The 15,342-nt window shown below is 40.1% G+C and overlaps 1 protein-coding gene across 1 annotated transcript in view; it reads right to left on the bottom strand.

The window, feature by feature from the left end:
- Positions 1 to 14,440, bottom strand: part of STMN2 (stathmin 2) — a 51,223-nt gene extending 36,783 nt beyond the window's left edge. Inside the window, exon 1 of the mRNA XM_082432887.1 lies at positions 14,281 to 14,440. Coding sequence (XP_082289013.1) covers positions 14,281 to 14,299 — 19 coding nt within the window. The 5' untranslated portion in view covers positions 14,300 to 14,440. The remainder of the gene's footprint in view (positions 1 to 14,280) is intronic.
- Positions 14,441 to 15,342: the final 902 nt, after the last annotated feature.

Below are 15,342 nucleotides of genomic sequence, written 5' to 3'. Positions count from 1 at the left end.
TTTTATGCTAGACTGGTATTTCTGGGTGCTTTGAAGTGGCTTACTCATCTCACTTAGCCCTTATCCCATAGTTGTAGCTATGGCGATAGTTTCAAAATGGCACTAGTTAGTGGCACAACTGTAATTGCTTGGTTCCCAGGCAAAATTTAAGCAGCCCCACCTACCTCAATCCTTCATAAGGTCAACTTCATGACAACAGGTAATCACCTCTGTCTATGCAAGGAGAAAAAGGAGGCAGGTGAATGTCTCCTCTGCATTCATTTATATGTTCTGTTGCTTTTTGGCCACAAAACTGACTTAAGATGAGTAGATATTACCTTGGGATAATGGAAAACATATGAGTAAAAGCTGAAGACTTACTTAGGCTCTAGCTCAAGATCTATCCAACCTTAACAATTTATTAAACCTTCTAAACATGAGTTTATTTATCCACAAAATGGGGATATTATTGTAAAGATTGAATTAAATAATGTATTGCAAAACTGAAGTGCTAACTCATATGAGATATTGTTAGCAAAGATTAATCTTCTCTGATTTGTTCTTTTTTCTTTGAGTGACTTGACGTCTACAGGCCGTGGCTACAGTGAAATGCTGTGGCTTCTCTTCATCCTTATCTCATCAAATTACTGAACACAATCAGAGCCCCTACTATGTCCAAGGGAGACTGTAGGTATAGTGGTTTCCTAAGAGGGCTCCAGGGTCAGACTGATTTGTTTCAAATCCTGGCCTTAGCACCTACTGGCTGCACGTGGCTTTCCTTCCCTGCCTTCCTTTCCCAGCTGTGAAAATGGGGGTGATAATAATCTTCTCAAGGTGCTTGGGATAGCTGTCACTGCACTCGGCACACTACACTCAATACACGTTACCCAATAGTATCATTACTGCCGGCCACACGATGCTGTGAGGGCGACAAAGTACATGAAACGTGGTTCTGGCCTAAAAGAAGCCCTCAGTGTAGTTGCATATAAGTCAAAGAAATGTCTGTAGCAAAACACACAGGTAACAACTGTTCCCGGTGAGGCAGCTGGAGTGAAGAGAGAGGGCTTGAGATCTGAAACCCACCTTTGCCCTGAACAAGGTGTGTGACTTCGACAAAGTCACTTAACTTCCCTTGGCTTCTCCTATCCTTCCTTGTCTATTGGGAATAATGAAACCTGACTAAGAGTTGCCATAAAAATGAAATGGGAAAAAGGGCATAGGGACACGTGACATGTGACTGGTTCATGCATAGTAGGGGGACAATAAATGATGGGAAATACGATGGCCACAAGGTGCTGCAAGTTGGTATGTGGCTAATCCCCAAGCTCACTGTTAGACAGTAAAGCTGTAGAGTTCACAGGAAGATCACGGAAAGCTAGATCTGAGGCTGCCTTGCAAAGCCTGCTACTCTGTCTCAAGGAGAACAAAACCTTTTTCAGAAGCAATTCTGAGAAATCCTATTTGACTTCTTAGCTGACCGTCCTCACCCTATATATTCACCATTCACGTCTAAAATTTATCAAAAGTGATAAAATGTTGGCTATTTGTTGTCAGGAGCAGCGTCGTCCCTTTGCAAAAGTGGGTAGGCGTTTATTCTCTTCAGCTATGCAAGCAGGTCACAAAGTTCATCACTCTCTCCCAAGTTACATTTTTCTGCAATTCTTCTCTTGCATAAGTTGGAATACAGCTTCCTGCAACTCATAACAAATAGACTGCTACTGTACACACTTGAAAAAAATTCATTTTAAGAAAAATTTCAGCAAGTGGAATCCAGTTCTTTCAAAGCAGCATAATTCAATATTTCTTCAATGTTAATGCTGAACTTAGAAAAAATTCTCATCCTAGATACTGTATTTCATTTTCTTTTATTTGTCCTACTACTAAGCTTTTTTTTTTTAAACCAACTTTTTGGTTGATAGAAGAGATGCAGTTCTTTTCTTTCTACCACTGTGTTTTGGTTAGGCATTTCGGAACTTGTTCAATTTTTAAAAAATGAAAGAATGTCTACATTTTCTTTAAAGCTGAACTCTTCTACTCACTGCAATATATTATGACCTCGTGAGGATTTAAATTGTATTGATGCTTTCATATAAAGCTCCTCCTTTGTCATTATTTCATGTTTATGAGAAAGTAGGAGTGTGTCTTATCATCTGCATTTTATGGCCTATAAATATGAACAATATTGAGTCTTTTTATATGTAGATTGTTATTATCAACAGTATCTAATCTGAAAAAGGACTATACTTGTAAATGTAAAGATATTTCTATTAATATGCCTGTAATTATGTCATAAATATAATTCCAACTTTATGTACCATATGTTTATATGAAATGATATTTTGGAGGCAAAACAAAATAGTTGTAATGCTCTTTTATAGCAGAAGCCAATTATGCTCCCTTAAGCCTTTGTCAAGTCAGATGTCAGATGAATGCTAATTTGATTTCTCAGGATATCTTTATTATTTTAATAATGACATTCCAGTAACATTTTACAGTGTTTTACTGATAGGTACCTGGAACACTACTGATTGAAAAGGTATTATTTTCATGAGTACTGGGAGAATAATACTAAACTCTAAGTATCTATATCCTTTTTCTTACTACAGTCATCTAAGGAATATTCTGTTTGTACTGTTTGGCTCTAGTATTTTTGTTGTACTTTTCTACTAATGGGTGGAGAGTAGCAAGGCTAAATTGATCCAGGTAAGAAATACCTGAAGTTATCCCTGAAAAGAAAAGATCTAGCTGAAGGATAGGTGTTGAAAATGGAAGTAGGAGAGCAGGAGAGTTCCAGGCAGGGAGGAGACTGGAGAAACAGAAATGAGAGATTATGAAACAGTCAAGTGATGTGAGATTTGGGTGAAATCGATGGGTTAAGAAGATTTTAAGAACAAGAGACTCTGTGTGTGCGTGTGTGTGTGAGTGTGTGTGTATGTGTGTGGTACGTGATATAATTTCCCCTTTCCTGCTCTCCAAGAAACGTCAGGGAAGACTTTTACATTTTAATGTTTCTGGAATCAGTTTTTATTTCTACTGAATATGACATTTTATGTTGATGAGCCTTACTGGGTAGGCAAGAAGGGTTAGTTTTATTGAAGCTATGTATGTATTTGAAGGAGGATGAGATATGAAGTATAACAGGGAAACATGAGATGAGAAATAAATGCAAAAGAAATGTATTTTTAATTCTGGCATTACCTGGAATGGATTTATCTTGGAGGTATTCTATATTGACGGCTGTGTCATAAATATCACATCAGTTCTCCCTCTACCACAAAGAATTATTGAGTGATGCTCATTTCCTAAATTCCAAGTAATTCCAGTAGATTTGTTATTACATGTAGAAATTTACAAAGTATAAGAATTTAGTTATTTACTTTAAATTAATGTTTTTATTTAGTGTTTTCATCATCCATCTAGGGTGTCAGGGAAGGGGATTACTCTTTTGGATTACAAAGTGCTTAACACTGAATTGCTTACTTAATCCTCTCAACAACCATGTGATGTTTTAAAAAATTGAAGTATAGTTGATTTACAATATTATAATAGTTTCAGGTGCACAGCATAGTGATTTAGTATTTTTGCAGATTATACTCCATCATAGCTTAGTAGGATAAAGGCTATAATTCCTTGTGCTATACAGTATATCCTTATTGCTTATCTATTTTATACATAGTAGTTTGTATTTGTTAATCCCATATCCCTAATTTGCTACTTCCCTCTTCCCTTTGGTAACCACAAATTTATCTTCTATGTGAGTCTGTTTCTGTTTCACATATACATTCATTTGTATTTTTTATTTTTTAGATTCCACATATAAGTGATATTACACAGTATTTGTCTTTTTCTGTCTGACAACTGTTGTAATTTAGGTGGTCTTATTTCCCCCTGAGATATAACTGAGCTATACCTGAGATATATTGTGAGATATAACCAAGAAAACTGTAATACAGAAATGATAATTCACTCAAGGATTATCGACTAGTGAATAGGTGGAACAAGATTTAAAGTTACATCCATCTAATCCCCATACCCACCTCTTATCTGCTAGAGGTCTCTTATAGCATTTGAGTGGCTCTCTGTATTTCCTAATTGGTGGTCTTAGTACATCATTATATGCTGCCTCATAATATTGTAGGGTAGTGTAATAAGATTGTTAAAATGGTGGAGACTTCTATTTATAGTTACAAGCTACTATTACTGGTTATTAATTTTTTTTGTATGTACAGGGTCCTGTTTTCTTCAAAAGACTAAATTCTCCAAGGGTAAGGACCATGATTATTTATATTTTTACAATATCTAGCATAGGCTTCAGAACAAAGTTGGTATTTGAATCTATTTTTACTGCAGTTAATGCCATTAACTATTTTTTTTAACATCTTTATTGGAGTATAATTGCTTTACAATGGTGTGTGAGTTTCTGCTTTATAACAAAGTGAATCAGCTATACATATACATATGTCCCCATATCTCTTCCCTCTTGCGTCTCCCTCCCTCCCAACCTCCCTATCCCACCCCTCTAGGTGGTCACAAAGCACCGAGCTGATCTCCCTGTGCTATGCGAATGCCATTAACTATTAATAAATTTAGACGGAAGGTAAACCCACTTAGTGTGTGCCTTTCCTCACTTGTGCATATTGTTACTGGACAGAAGAAAGTGCTACATTTTATTAGTTTTGTTTTTATTATATATTATCATATCTAATATAGATGTAACATACATTAGATATATTCATATATATCAGATCTAATCTAATCCTATCTAATACATATAATATATATTAATATATATTAGATATCTATATCTTTTTATTGAAGTATAATTGACTTCAATATTGTATTAGTGTCAGGTGCACAGCATATTGATTCAATATTTTTATACATTATAAAATGATTCCCACAATAAGTCTAATTACCATCTGTCATCATACAAAGTTATTACAATATTATTGATTATATCCCTATGCTGTACATTACATCCCTGTGACTTATTTTATAACTGAAAGTTTGTACCTTTTGGTCTCCCTCACCTATTTTGCCCAAGCCCCCTTTCTGCCCCCTGGCAACCACCAGTTTGTTCTCTGTATCTATGACTGTTTCTATTTTGTTTTGGTTTGTTCATTTGTTTTGTGGATTCCATCAGTGAAATTACATATATATATATATATATATACACACACACATACACACACACATAGACCTGTGTTCTGGCCCTAGCTCTAAAACTTACCACATGTGAACTTGACTAAATTCTTTGAGCTTAAATTTACTCATTTTTAAACAGAGTAACATGTATACTATGCCCATCTCATAAGGATTATAGGAAGGTTAAAAAGTATGGCACAGGTGAGTATTTTCTGAGACCTACAAGGTCCCACATTGATAGATCATGCTATCCAATTTTTCTTTTGAATGTTTTCAATCTTCTGTGTTTATCTTCTTTTTTTTTTTTTTATTCTAAAAGTAAAGATTAGGTCAGAAATAGAATGAAAAGATGATTTTTAAAGCGACAGGAGTCTTGGATCATGTAATCTGTGCATGAAAAGGCTAGAATCAACTCTGGTAATTTGTCATGTGTTTGAACAATGACTATGAGAAGTATGCTAACTTCTCATAGACTTAAAAAAACAACAGTAGATACTAGTGTGTCAGGAACAAAAAGAACCACGCAGTAGTAAAGACAATTATGTTCCTAAGCAGGGTTCCAAGGCAGGCTGCAGTAACTCTAGCTGCTGTTCAGTTGCCTGAGATGGTTGGTGGCCCTCCGCATTAGAGTCTGGAAGTGGTAACAAGTGACATCTTGATGTGATTTTCTGGTCTCAGTTTTGCAACAGTCAAATGTTTTATACTGTTGAGCTTTATCATGTGAGTTAGGTTTCTATTTACTAGGAAGCCCAAACTGAAAGACTGTTATTAGGTTTACTGTAAGCAGTTTTGTTGAATGGAAATTAAATTTTATGGCTGCCATTAATAGAAAAAAAAAATCTTCCAAAAGAGGGAGTAGAATGAAAATGTAAACTTTAAAATGCTTTCTTGTATGAGTATTTGTGGAACTAAGTTTAGATGAATTTCATCCATTTCTTTTCCAGATATAAAGACCTACAACTAAAAGGTTGACAGATTCATATTACTGATCATCTATTGCGATACTAAGTACTTGTGCTAATGGATGATTTACAAATTCTGACATCCAAAGTACAATTATTCCAGAAGAGTAACTGCTAAATAAGCATACTTATAGGCATTGGTTTACAATTAAAAAAATCAATTCCAGATAATATTATATTTAATGGACTATACAAGGACTGTAATTATTTTTGATCACAAAAACAAATTTTTAAAATCTTATAATTTTTCAGAGTATTAAATATTTTAATCTGGAGGTCAACAAAATTGCAAATGAGAAAAACCTTAAAATTTTGTTATGGTTTTATAGTATAATGTGTGGCTTCTTTTCTTAAGTACAATTCCTAGAGAAGCTACATTTCCAGATGACTAGCAAAATGATTGCTGAAATGCATTAATTAACCTTTACATTCACATAAAAGTGTTTTGTGAGAACAAATGTACACAAAATGTTATCTTAATCATGACTAATAAAAATGGGTTATATAAACACAGGTTTTACTACTGCAGATGTCTCCTTGACAAATGACAGAACCTGATTCCTTTATTAAAAGATAATTAAAAATGTTTTGCAAGGGAGTCAGAGCCTCCCCGCAGATGTCTCTTGCCTGAGTGTCTGCTTTTGAGGTAATAAGATGGAGAAAGTCTTGAAGTAATATCTAATGATTATGTTAAATGTGAATGCCATGGCTGTATCTCTCTTTTAGCTCTAGATTTATTTCATAAAACAAAGATTAAACATCTTTATTAAGATTAAACATCTAGGGTCTACGGAACCAGCTAAGAGCCCATTTTGAAATGTGTTAACCGGAAGATACTGATTAGATTAAGTCAAGAATTCTTTTTTTCCAGAAAAAAAATCACTGTGTCCACAAGAGAAGTCCCTGCTGTGTTCTTAGTTGAGCCTTCAGAAAGCGAGGTGGTTCCATACATTAGAGCCCCCAAGTCTTATAGCTCTTTCACCAAAAGCCTAAATCACGGCAATTATTTTAACAGGCCCCAGGTTAGCTATTAAAATAGTCATTAATTTGAAGGTATTTCATCTTCAAGGTGGATCTGTGCTCAGAAAGGATAAGACCATCAGGCTTGTTAAACAAAATAGCAGTATCACTGGTTCAAACCCCATGATGAGAACACCTCTGAAGTCTAAGGGTACTGGTTAAAGGTGAAGATTCTGGAGCCAGAAGGCCTGGGTTCAAATCTTGGATCTGAATAACTGTGTTACCTTGGGCAAGTCATTCCTCTTTTCTGCACCTCAGTTTCCTCATCTGTAATAGTACCTACTTTTTAGGATTATTGGATGATGAACATAGCTAATATGTGTAAAGTGCTTAGTGCCTAGCATGTTATATATACTATATAAGGATGAAAGCAATAAATTAAAGTAACTTCTTATAGACACTCTGAAATTTACTTCTATGCCAGAGAAATGATCCTTGAAAATAAGCAGTCACAGGAAAATTGTTGATTGAAGGACCAGTCAGGAAATTTTTTGCCTCATTCTTCAGGGTCCACTAGTTTAAATTTCTGTTATCTCCAAATGGAGTATACATACAGCTACAACAGACTGCTAGGATTAAACATTTAAAACACACATTACTTTTACAATGCTGTCTTAGCATGTCTTCTTCCTTTTTAAATGTACCAGGAGTTGCAAAAATTGAAAGTTTCCTAGCTTTTGAGAGACCCTGAAATGAACAGTTAAAAACAACAGGAACAAAGGGATGGATAACCTTGAGGCTTAATCCAACTTCATGGGGAAAAACAGTATATCCTCTTATCTCTATGGCCAGTTTTATTTGGGACCATGTTTTTAGTGCCCTATTTGGGAAATGGTAAATTTCTAATTTGAGATATTTCATGCATAGTATCATTTTTGCAGGAGAGCATTTCCCAAGATGTGGTGATGTTTGCAGGGCCAGCCACCCACTGCATGCCGGGACTGACATAGTACATCTTTGATGATATTCCCTGAAGACCCATTTTTTACCTCTAGGCTGACTTTCTTAGAAAGTTAGTATAGAATAATGGAGGTCCTTTATTGGCTTAAGCAAGCAGAAAACACACACGTAATCTGTTTTCAAATATACAGCCATACTCAATAAATTATTAATAATTTGCTCATGTGGTATCCAGGAAGAAATGCTCTGTTAGATAATTTGGTAAGTAATAAGTATGGGATATGTTGAGAGACAACTTTAGGACTGCTCAATCCTCTGTGTTAATTTCCTTAGTATGTAGAGTATTTGCAATGAATTAGCCATATGGTAAATGGGGTTACAGACTTTTGCACGATATTCCATAACTAAAAGTTTCTGAATTAAACTTTTTGTTCTGCGCATTGTTTTGTAAATGACAGTAAACTAGCAGTATTGATTTATCATCCTTCTCAACTGTGCTGCAAGCCACATTCATTTTTTTCTTACACACACACGCCACCGCCCCCCCCCACAAACAGAGTCAAATTCTTATTTCCACATTTCTCTTGAAGGTCTTTTGCTGAATCCTGCAATATGAATATATTAAAAAAATCAAATCAAAAGAGAATGATGGCACAGAACACATAACTCCCAGAGGAATAAAATCCCTAAGTATATGAGTTTGGAGGTGAAATATTTTGTAAAGATTGCCATAGACTTGAATGTTAAGACGTAATGCCAGAGCTTATTGTGGGAGGAACGCGTCTATCACAATTTTATATTGCTTAAACTGATGTGTTTGGTAGCTAGAATCGGCATCTTCTGGAAGCTTGTTAAGAACGCAGAATATCTGGCTTCAACCAGACCTACTGTATTAGAATTTGCATTTTAATGAAAATCCAGGGTAATTCACATGCACATTAAAGTCTGGGGAGCATAGTAATATGAACTTATTAAATATTTTACGGTTGGATTAGAGTTACATGACATAAGAGAAAAAGAATTTCCTACCTTTGCAAACATTAAAAATCCACTTTTGATTATCCTAAAAATTAGTTTATGCTTATCGATTTCTTATTTCATTAAAATTAACATCAATTTTCTACTAAATAATAAAACTACAAGGAGGTACTCAATAATTATTGAAAGCTGACATAACATTAGATTTAAATATTCAAGCTGAAATCACACTGGATTTGGTTTAAAAGGTATCCTTTAAATGGAAAAAAAAAAAACCAGGAAGTGGGAAAAAGAGTAACAGCCAGTTTGGGGGGCCCCTCTCTGCATCACATTGTATCTACCTGCTTTATCTACTAACTTGACATCTCCCTGAAAGTGGTGAGTGACATTCAGGTGTGTCCTCAACACTGAGCACATTTTAAATAAATGAATAACTAAACAATGTTTTTGTTTAATTATTCCTTTATTTAAACATTGAAACATTCTGTTCCTATATAATCTTGATATTACTACTGACCACCGTATACTATTTATCCACTACAAACTCCCTAATAACATAAATGATATTACAGTAACAATGTAATGATACTAGAAAGTAAAATCATCAGAGAATAATTAACCAGGACCTACACCTACTTCCAGATTATGAAGATGGCTCATTTCATCTCGTCTCCTTGAAAAAGTGTACAAACCCTTTTCATTCACTAGGCTAAGCATGGCATTAAACTTATCCAATAAGCAATTGAATGCTCCAGATAAAAGACGTTCTTAAATAGCAAGTATTTGGAACAGGGTTTAAATCAATCTACTTCTTTGGAGAACCTGATTGCCCTCTAGTGGAGTGAAAAGTTAATGCAGACTCCAAGCCTTGGTTCTGGAAACATCTGGGCCACTGGCTAATTTTGTTTTTTTTGTTTTTTTTCTTGTCTGGAAAATTTCTTGCATTCTTCATATAAGGTCACAGGTTCTTTGACAACAGAATAATGTGTGTTTTTCTAAGACCATAGAGGAAACGGGTGTGAGCTGGAGTTAGATATAACAGCTTGGGGTGGCCACACCCAAAGCAGGTAACCACCAGCTCTGAGGCCAGCGTCATCCAGCCTGTGTGAGCAGTGAGCTATTGGGGTGGGTGTATAGTCGGTTGGAATAAAAAACACCAGTGACCGATAAATCAGGAATTTTCCTAAAGATGGTCTGGATTTATCAATGACAAAAATCCTCAATTAATTATGTAATTGATTTATCTTCCATTTCATATTTAATTGTAGAGATTTAACTTTAAAACTCTGCTTAATAGCTACTACTAAATATTAACAGAATTGAGTAACTATTTTGATTCTAAATTACAGGGAGGAAAGCTATTTTATTGCGTGAACCGGCTTTATGACACTGAGAGGACATTTCTTGAATCTAAGGAAAATGTACCCTCTTGCAGCATTTCACCATTGAGAACAAGTTATTTGAAGGTAAATATATTGTGCCAAATGATTAAATGCTTATTCCACGATCTATCCATTAACAATTAAAAGAATATGAAGGTAAGTAAAAGTATTTTTAATGCAACAAATACAATTCTGCTAAAACTGTTAATGATTAAGGGCAGAGACAATTGCTCTGACAATAAAAACACTCCCTTCCCCCTTAGAATAATTTAGTACAATTATTCGGTAAGTCACATCACAAAACCATGGTTAATTTTAATTAACTTTAAAGTTGTGTATTTTAATATGACAAACCATCCAACCCAATAATCATTGATAATTATCATTGAAAAATTTATTTTCTTTCAGAGAATTTTACCATGCGTAGGTAGAAAACCACCACCCAGTGTATTAATTTATATCATTAAACCAGCTACCTGCCTTGAGCTACGCTGGGTCAGTAATGCTGCTACACTGGGTCAGTAATGCTTACTGCAGTCTCAGCTTACTCTCCTGGTACGAACTATGCATATAAGATTAAGTGATAAACTACTGCTATTTCTCTTTCAATTTTATCCTGAATATTTGACAAAATCTTCCTCTTTACACTTCTAGTTATTTATATATCCATTTATAAGGTGCCCACTTCATTAGAGAAGATAACAGGGAATATTATATGCACCTAGTACAATCTTGCTGAATACAATAATTGTTTAATGAATCAGGAAAAAACTCCCACCCTGGTGATTAACTGATTATGCTTTGCAACTGGAATGACTTCAAAATCCATTATTTTAATAATGCAGAGGTTGTACTTCTCTTCATGATTTGCTTACTCATGGCAGAAAGGGCCCTTGCGTTTGTCATATTTGGGGTGGGATTTTTATTAATGGGATGGTGGCTATTTCACCATCCATGTTTCTGTGCAGAATCGAGTCCGTATCAAGAATCAGCAATTGGAAGAAGAATTTAGCAATAAAAACAAAAAGTTAAAATTTTGTGCATAACCTATATTTATATATTTATAGATAGGGTCTATGGACTATAAGGTGAAGATCAAAATATTTCAATTATATACGGATATTTTCATCCACTGCGGCCACAAACAATTCTCTGCAGATCAAAATATTTCAATTATATACGGATATTTTCATCCACTGCGGCCACAAACAATTCTCTGCGGAGAATTTTCCAGCAATCTTTGGCACACAAGCCCTGCCCTAAGCAAGCACCTGCACTTGTATCTGACCCACATGAACGTACAAAGTCCCTAAAGGAAGCGAACATGTATTTGTTTTATAACGTAAAATGAAAGGGGGAATGCATTCTTTTTTTGGGAGGGGGGTTGGGAACAGGAGGAAGAAAAGAAAAGTGAGCACAACAAGGGTTAATCCTTATTCAGATGCAGTCATTCAAACCTTTTGAACAAATATGGCCGGTGAGTCATGAAACAATAATAATAATTTAAAATACTAGCAATAATGTTGCTGCTGCTGAGTTTGCAGACGCCCTCCTGCAGCAGAAACCTCTCGGTGGAGGTGCAGAGCGCAGAGCGAGAGAGCCCCCATCCCCCCATTCTCAGAACCTTGCCGGACTGCCAGGCGAACAGCAAACCGCGGGAGGCCGGGGTAGTTCAGGACACTGCGCAGAAACCCTTCTCCCGGCTGCACCCACGCAGGCGAGCGCCCAGCCCTGGGGAGCGGAGCGCAGGGCGCGGCGCGGGGCTCTGCAGGGCTGGCTGCGCTCCACTCGCCGGCTCGCCACGTGCGCCCCCATCCGGCCAGCGGCTGTCGGGTCTGGGCCCCAGCTGGGAAGGGTGGGGCCGAGGCCCTCGCTCGAGGAGCGAGGGTCTCTCCTACCGAGACCATCCAAGGGGTCTCCACCCAGAAAAGCATGGAGAACAGGGCGTGGGCCGTGGGCTTTGGCTGCGGGAAACAGCCCCATGCTCCACGGGCTGTGGGAGGGCGAGAAGAGACCCTCCCCGCGCTCCTGGGAAGGGGTCACCTCTGCGGTCCCGCGGCCGGCTGGGGTGGGGCCGCGCCTTTGTGTGGCCGGGCGGGGCTCGAGCCGGCCTTTCCGCAGAGCCACGCACTTGGCTGGGAGGGGCTCGGCGCTGGGACTCGGAGCAACGCCCGCTGTCTGCGCACATCGAGGGGCGCCCGGTCTGTTCTGGACTGCGGGGCTGGAAAAAAGGACTCGAGGACGGCAGACCTCTCAGGGGCCCCTCCCCAGCCCCCTTTCCTTGCCCTGTATCTGAGCCTGAGGTCTTTCCGGCTCCGCCTGGGAGGGTGGGGCAGGGCGGAGCTGACCAGAGCGAGCCCTTTTCGCCTCTTTCCCCCTTCTCCGCATCCCCCACCGGATCCCGCGGAAGGGGTGCTTCCAGCCGCCACCTGACCTCGGGTCCCTCCCTGCCTGTTTCTCCCGGGGCCACCGAGCGCCGAACCGAGGGGCACTGTTGGCGCAAGACCCGTTGGGGATGGAGGCCCTGGATCCGGAACCTTGTTTGGTCTCTGCGTCTCGACCGTCTCTCCGATACAGGCTGAGCCTATGAAAATTGCCGATATGTGGCCCTGTCTGACCTACAAAACAGATACTTCACTTGGCTCAATTTAAGACCTTGACCCCTTTTGTGTCTGTATTATTATGTATACTCGTATCTAGGTTCCAGAAGCTTTCCCACCAAACGATCAAATGAGTTCAAAGAAGGCTTTATCGCGTTTATGTCTAATAACCCTATGTAATGTGGTTTTGAAAAGAAAAACGTTAACCCACTTTTCCCCCCCTTCTCTCTGTAAAACGGAACAATGAGGCCAGGGTGGGGAAGGCGGGGGCAATGCTCAGGTCTCACTCGGAAGCCGAGGCTGGGAGTCGGGAGCGCGAGGCTCCGGGCGTGGCGCTGCTGTCTCCCCAGGGCTGGGCTCCTGGGCGTCGCGCTGCGCTCCGCACCCGGCCCCCTTTCCGCGGCACCGGGTTGGGGGGAGGGGGGAGGGGGCGGGCGCCAGCGCGGCTCCGCAAAGGGTGGGGCCGTCCGCATTGTGTGCCCAGCGCTGCAGGTGCCTCCCCCCCGGGACAGCTCGTCCTCACACAAAGAAACCCCACCCCAGAGCCTGCGAAACCGCTGTCCCTCCACCCCTCCCCAACCGCGCGCTTCCCCGCCCCTGCAGCTGCCCACCCGCGCCCTCCGTGCCCTCCCGACTTCCTCTCTCCTTCCCCCTCCCTTTCCCTAAAACAAAGGAGTGTAAGTCTCCCCCCCCACCGCCAACCCCGCCCCGCGCCCTCACCTCTCCGCACCGCGCCCCAGGACTATCAGTTTTTCCGACCAGACAATGCCATACATTTGCCCGGTTCTTCTCCCGCCTCCCTCGTCTCCACCCATCTTTCAAACAGCTTAGATGGGACCGCTTTGACTTTGCGTTTTTCTTTTTCCTTTCTCCCGCCCCCTTTCCTCTCCCCTATTTTCTTTCTTTTTTCTTTCTTTTCTTTTCTTTCTTTAACTAGAGAAGAAATAAAGGATGTTACAAAGCACTTTCCAAAATGTCCCTTAACCCCATTTAAGGCATACAGTTAGAGTAGACCCCTCCCCCCCCACGACTGAGCCCCAATTTTAAATAGGGAAACAGAATAAATTCACTACCCATGGGACGGCAACTTACCTGCTTCCACTTTAAAAAAAAAATCTTTAGCTTTAGATTTCCAAGGATCCCCTTTTTGCCCTCCCTCAAACCCCAGAGCGGCCTCCATCCTTCCCGATTGCTACGTTAACAGTAATGTCTTTTTCTCTATAAAATATCTCCGAATGTCTTCCAAGCTGTAAGAGAGAGGGTGAGAGGTGGGCTCCAGGTCGAGCCGAGGAAGAACGAGGCGCGATGCCTTACCCATTGCTGTTTTAGCCATTGTAGGGATGTGCAGATGCTGAGCGTTGGCGAAGGCGGAGGGTCCAGCTACAGCAGCGGAGAGAGCGAGAGAGAAGACTGAATAAGGCACTGAGTCTGCAGAGTGGGACCGTGCGAGAGAAAGAGCAAGAGGCAGGAGCCCATGAATAATTATCACTCAGAAGCTCAAGCAGATTGGCTCCCAAGGTCCCCTGACATGACTCCCGCAGAGTCAGAATCTCCAAGCATTAAATATTGATCGGCCAATGGTGCTGGAGTACAAAGTACCAGAATGCAGTTTGAAATGGAAATCAGTCCTTCCCTGGCAGCTCCCCCCGTTTTGGGGGCCTGATAGTACAGTCCAAGTTGAGTGGAGCCTTAGCCCAGAATCCTTCTAGGAGCTAAGAACTGGGCTGTACCTACCTGGGAGCCAGGAGGCTTGACTTGATTTGCACGTGTTTCATTGAACAAATAGACAGAAAACAAGGAAAGGGATTCAGAGGCCTGAGAAGTCTTCATGCCATGCTGACTGTTGGAAACATTTGTTTCAACACTGTTTTTACTCGTTCATGTTTCCTCTTTCACCTTTGGCCATGTCTCTGGTAGATTCTAGTCTCTCAGGGTGACCTCATGTCTGGCTATGGTGGTAATGCAGAGGAGAACTGCACTATTGTCCTTTGTCTCCTAGCACAGCTGAACTAAGATGTCTCTGGGCTCTTGAGGATCTCTCAGTAGAGCAAGGCCTGATATTTTCTACTTTTGGCACAGAAGGAAGGGGCTGCCTGGGTTGCTTGGGAATAAGGACAAGTAGTTACGGTCTACCTGGGGACTTTGTGGAAGAGGATGAGAGCTAGCCTCCTGTGCCTGGGGCCTGTCCGACTGGTAAGAGGGCAGAACCAGCTTGACTGGTTGGCTTGAGCATTGGAGGAGCCACAGGTGGGTGGATGCCATGCTACCCTGAAGATGTAGGATTACATGGGTAGAAACCTCAGTGACCTTTCCAGGGCTCTAAAGAGAACCCTTTACACTGAAAGCTTAATGGAGCCGAGAGGCATGATCTGGGGC

Source organism: Balaenoptera physalus (genome assembly GCF_965194825.1).
Source record: "Balaenoptera physalus genome assembly, chromosome: 17".
Lineage (NCBI taxonomy): Eukaryota > Metazoa > Chordata > Mammalia > Artiodactyla > Balaenopteridae > Balaenoptera > Balaenoptera physalus.
Note: the sequence above shows the minus strand (reverse complement) of the source record. Positions and strands in the feature narration are given on the sequence as shown.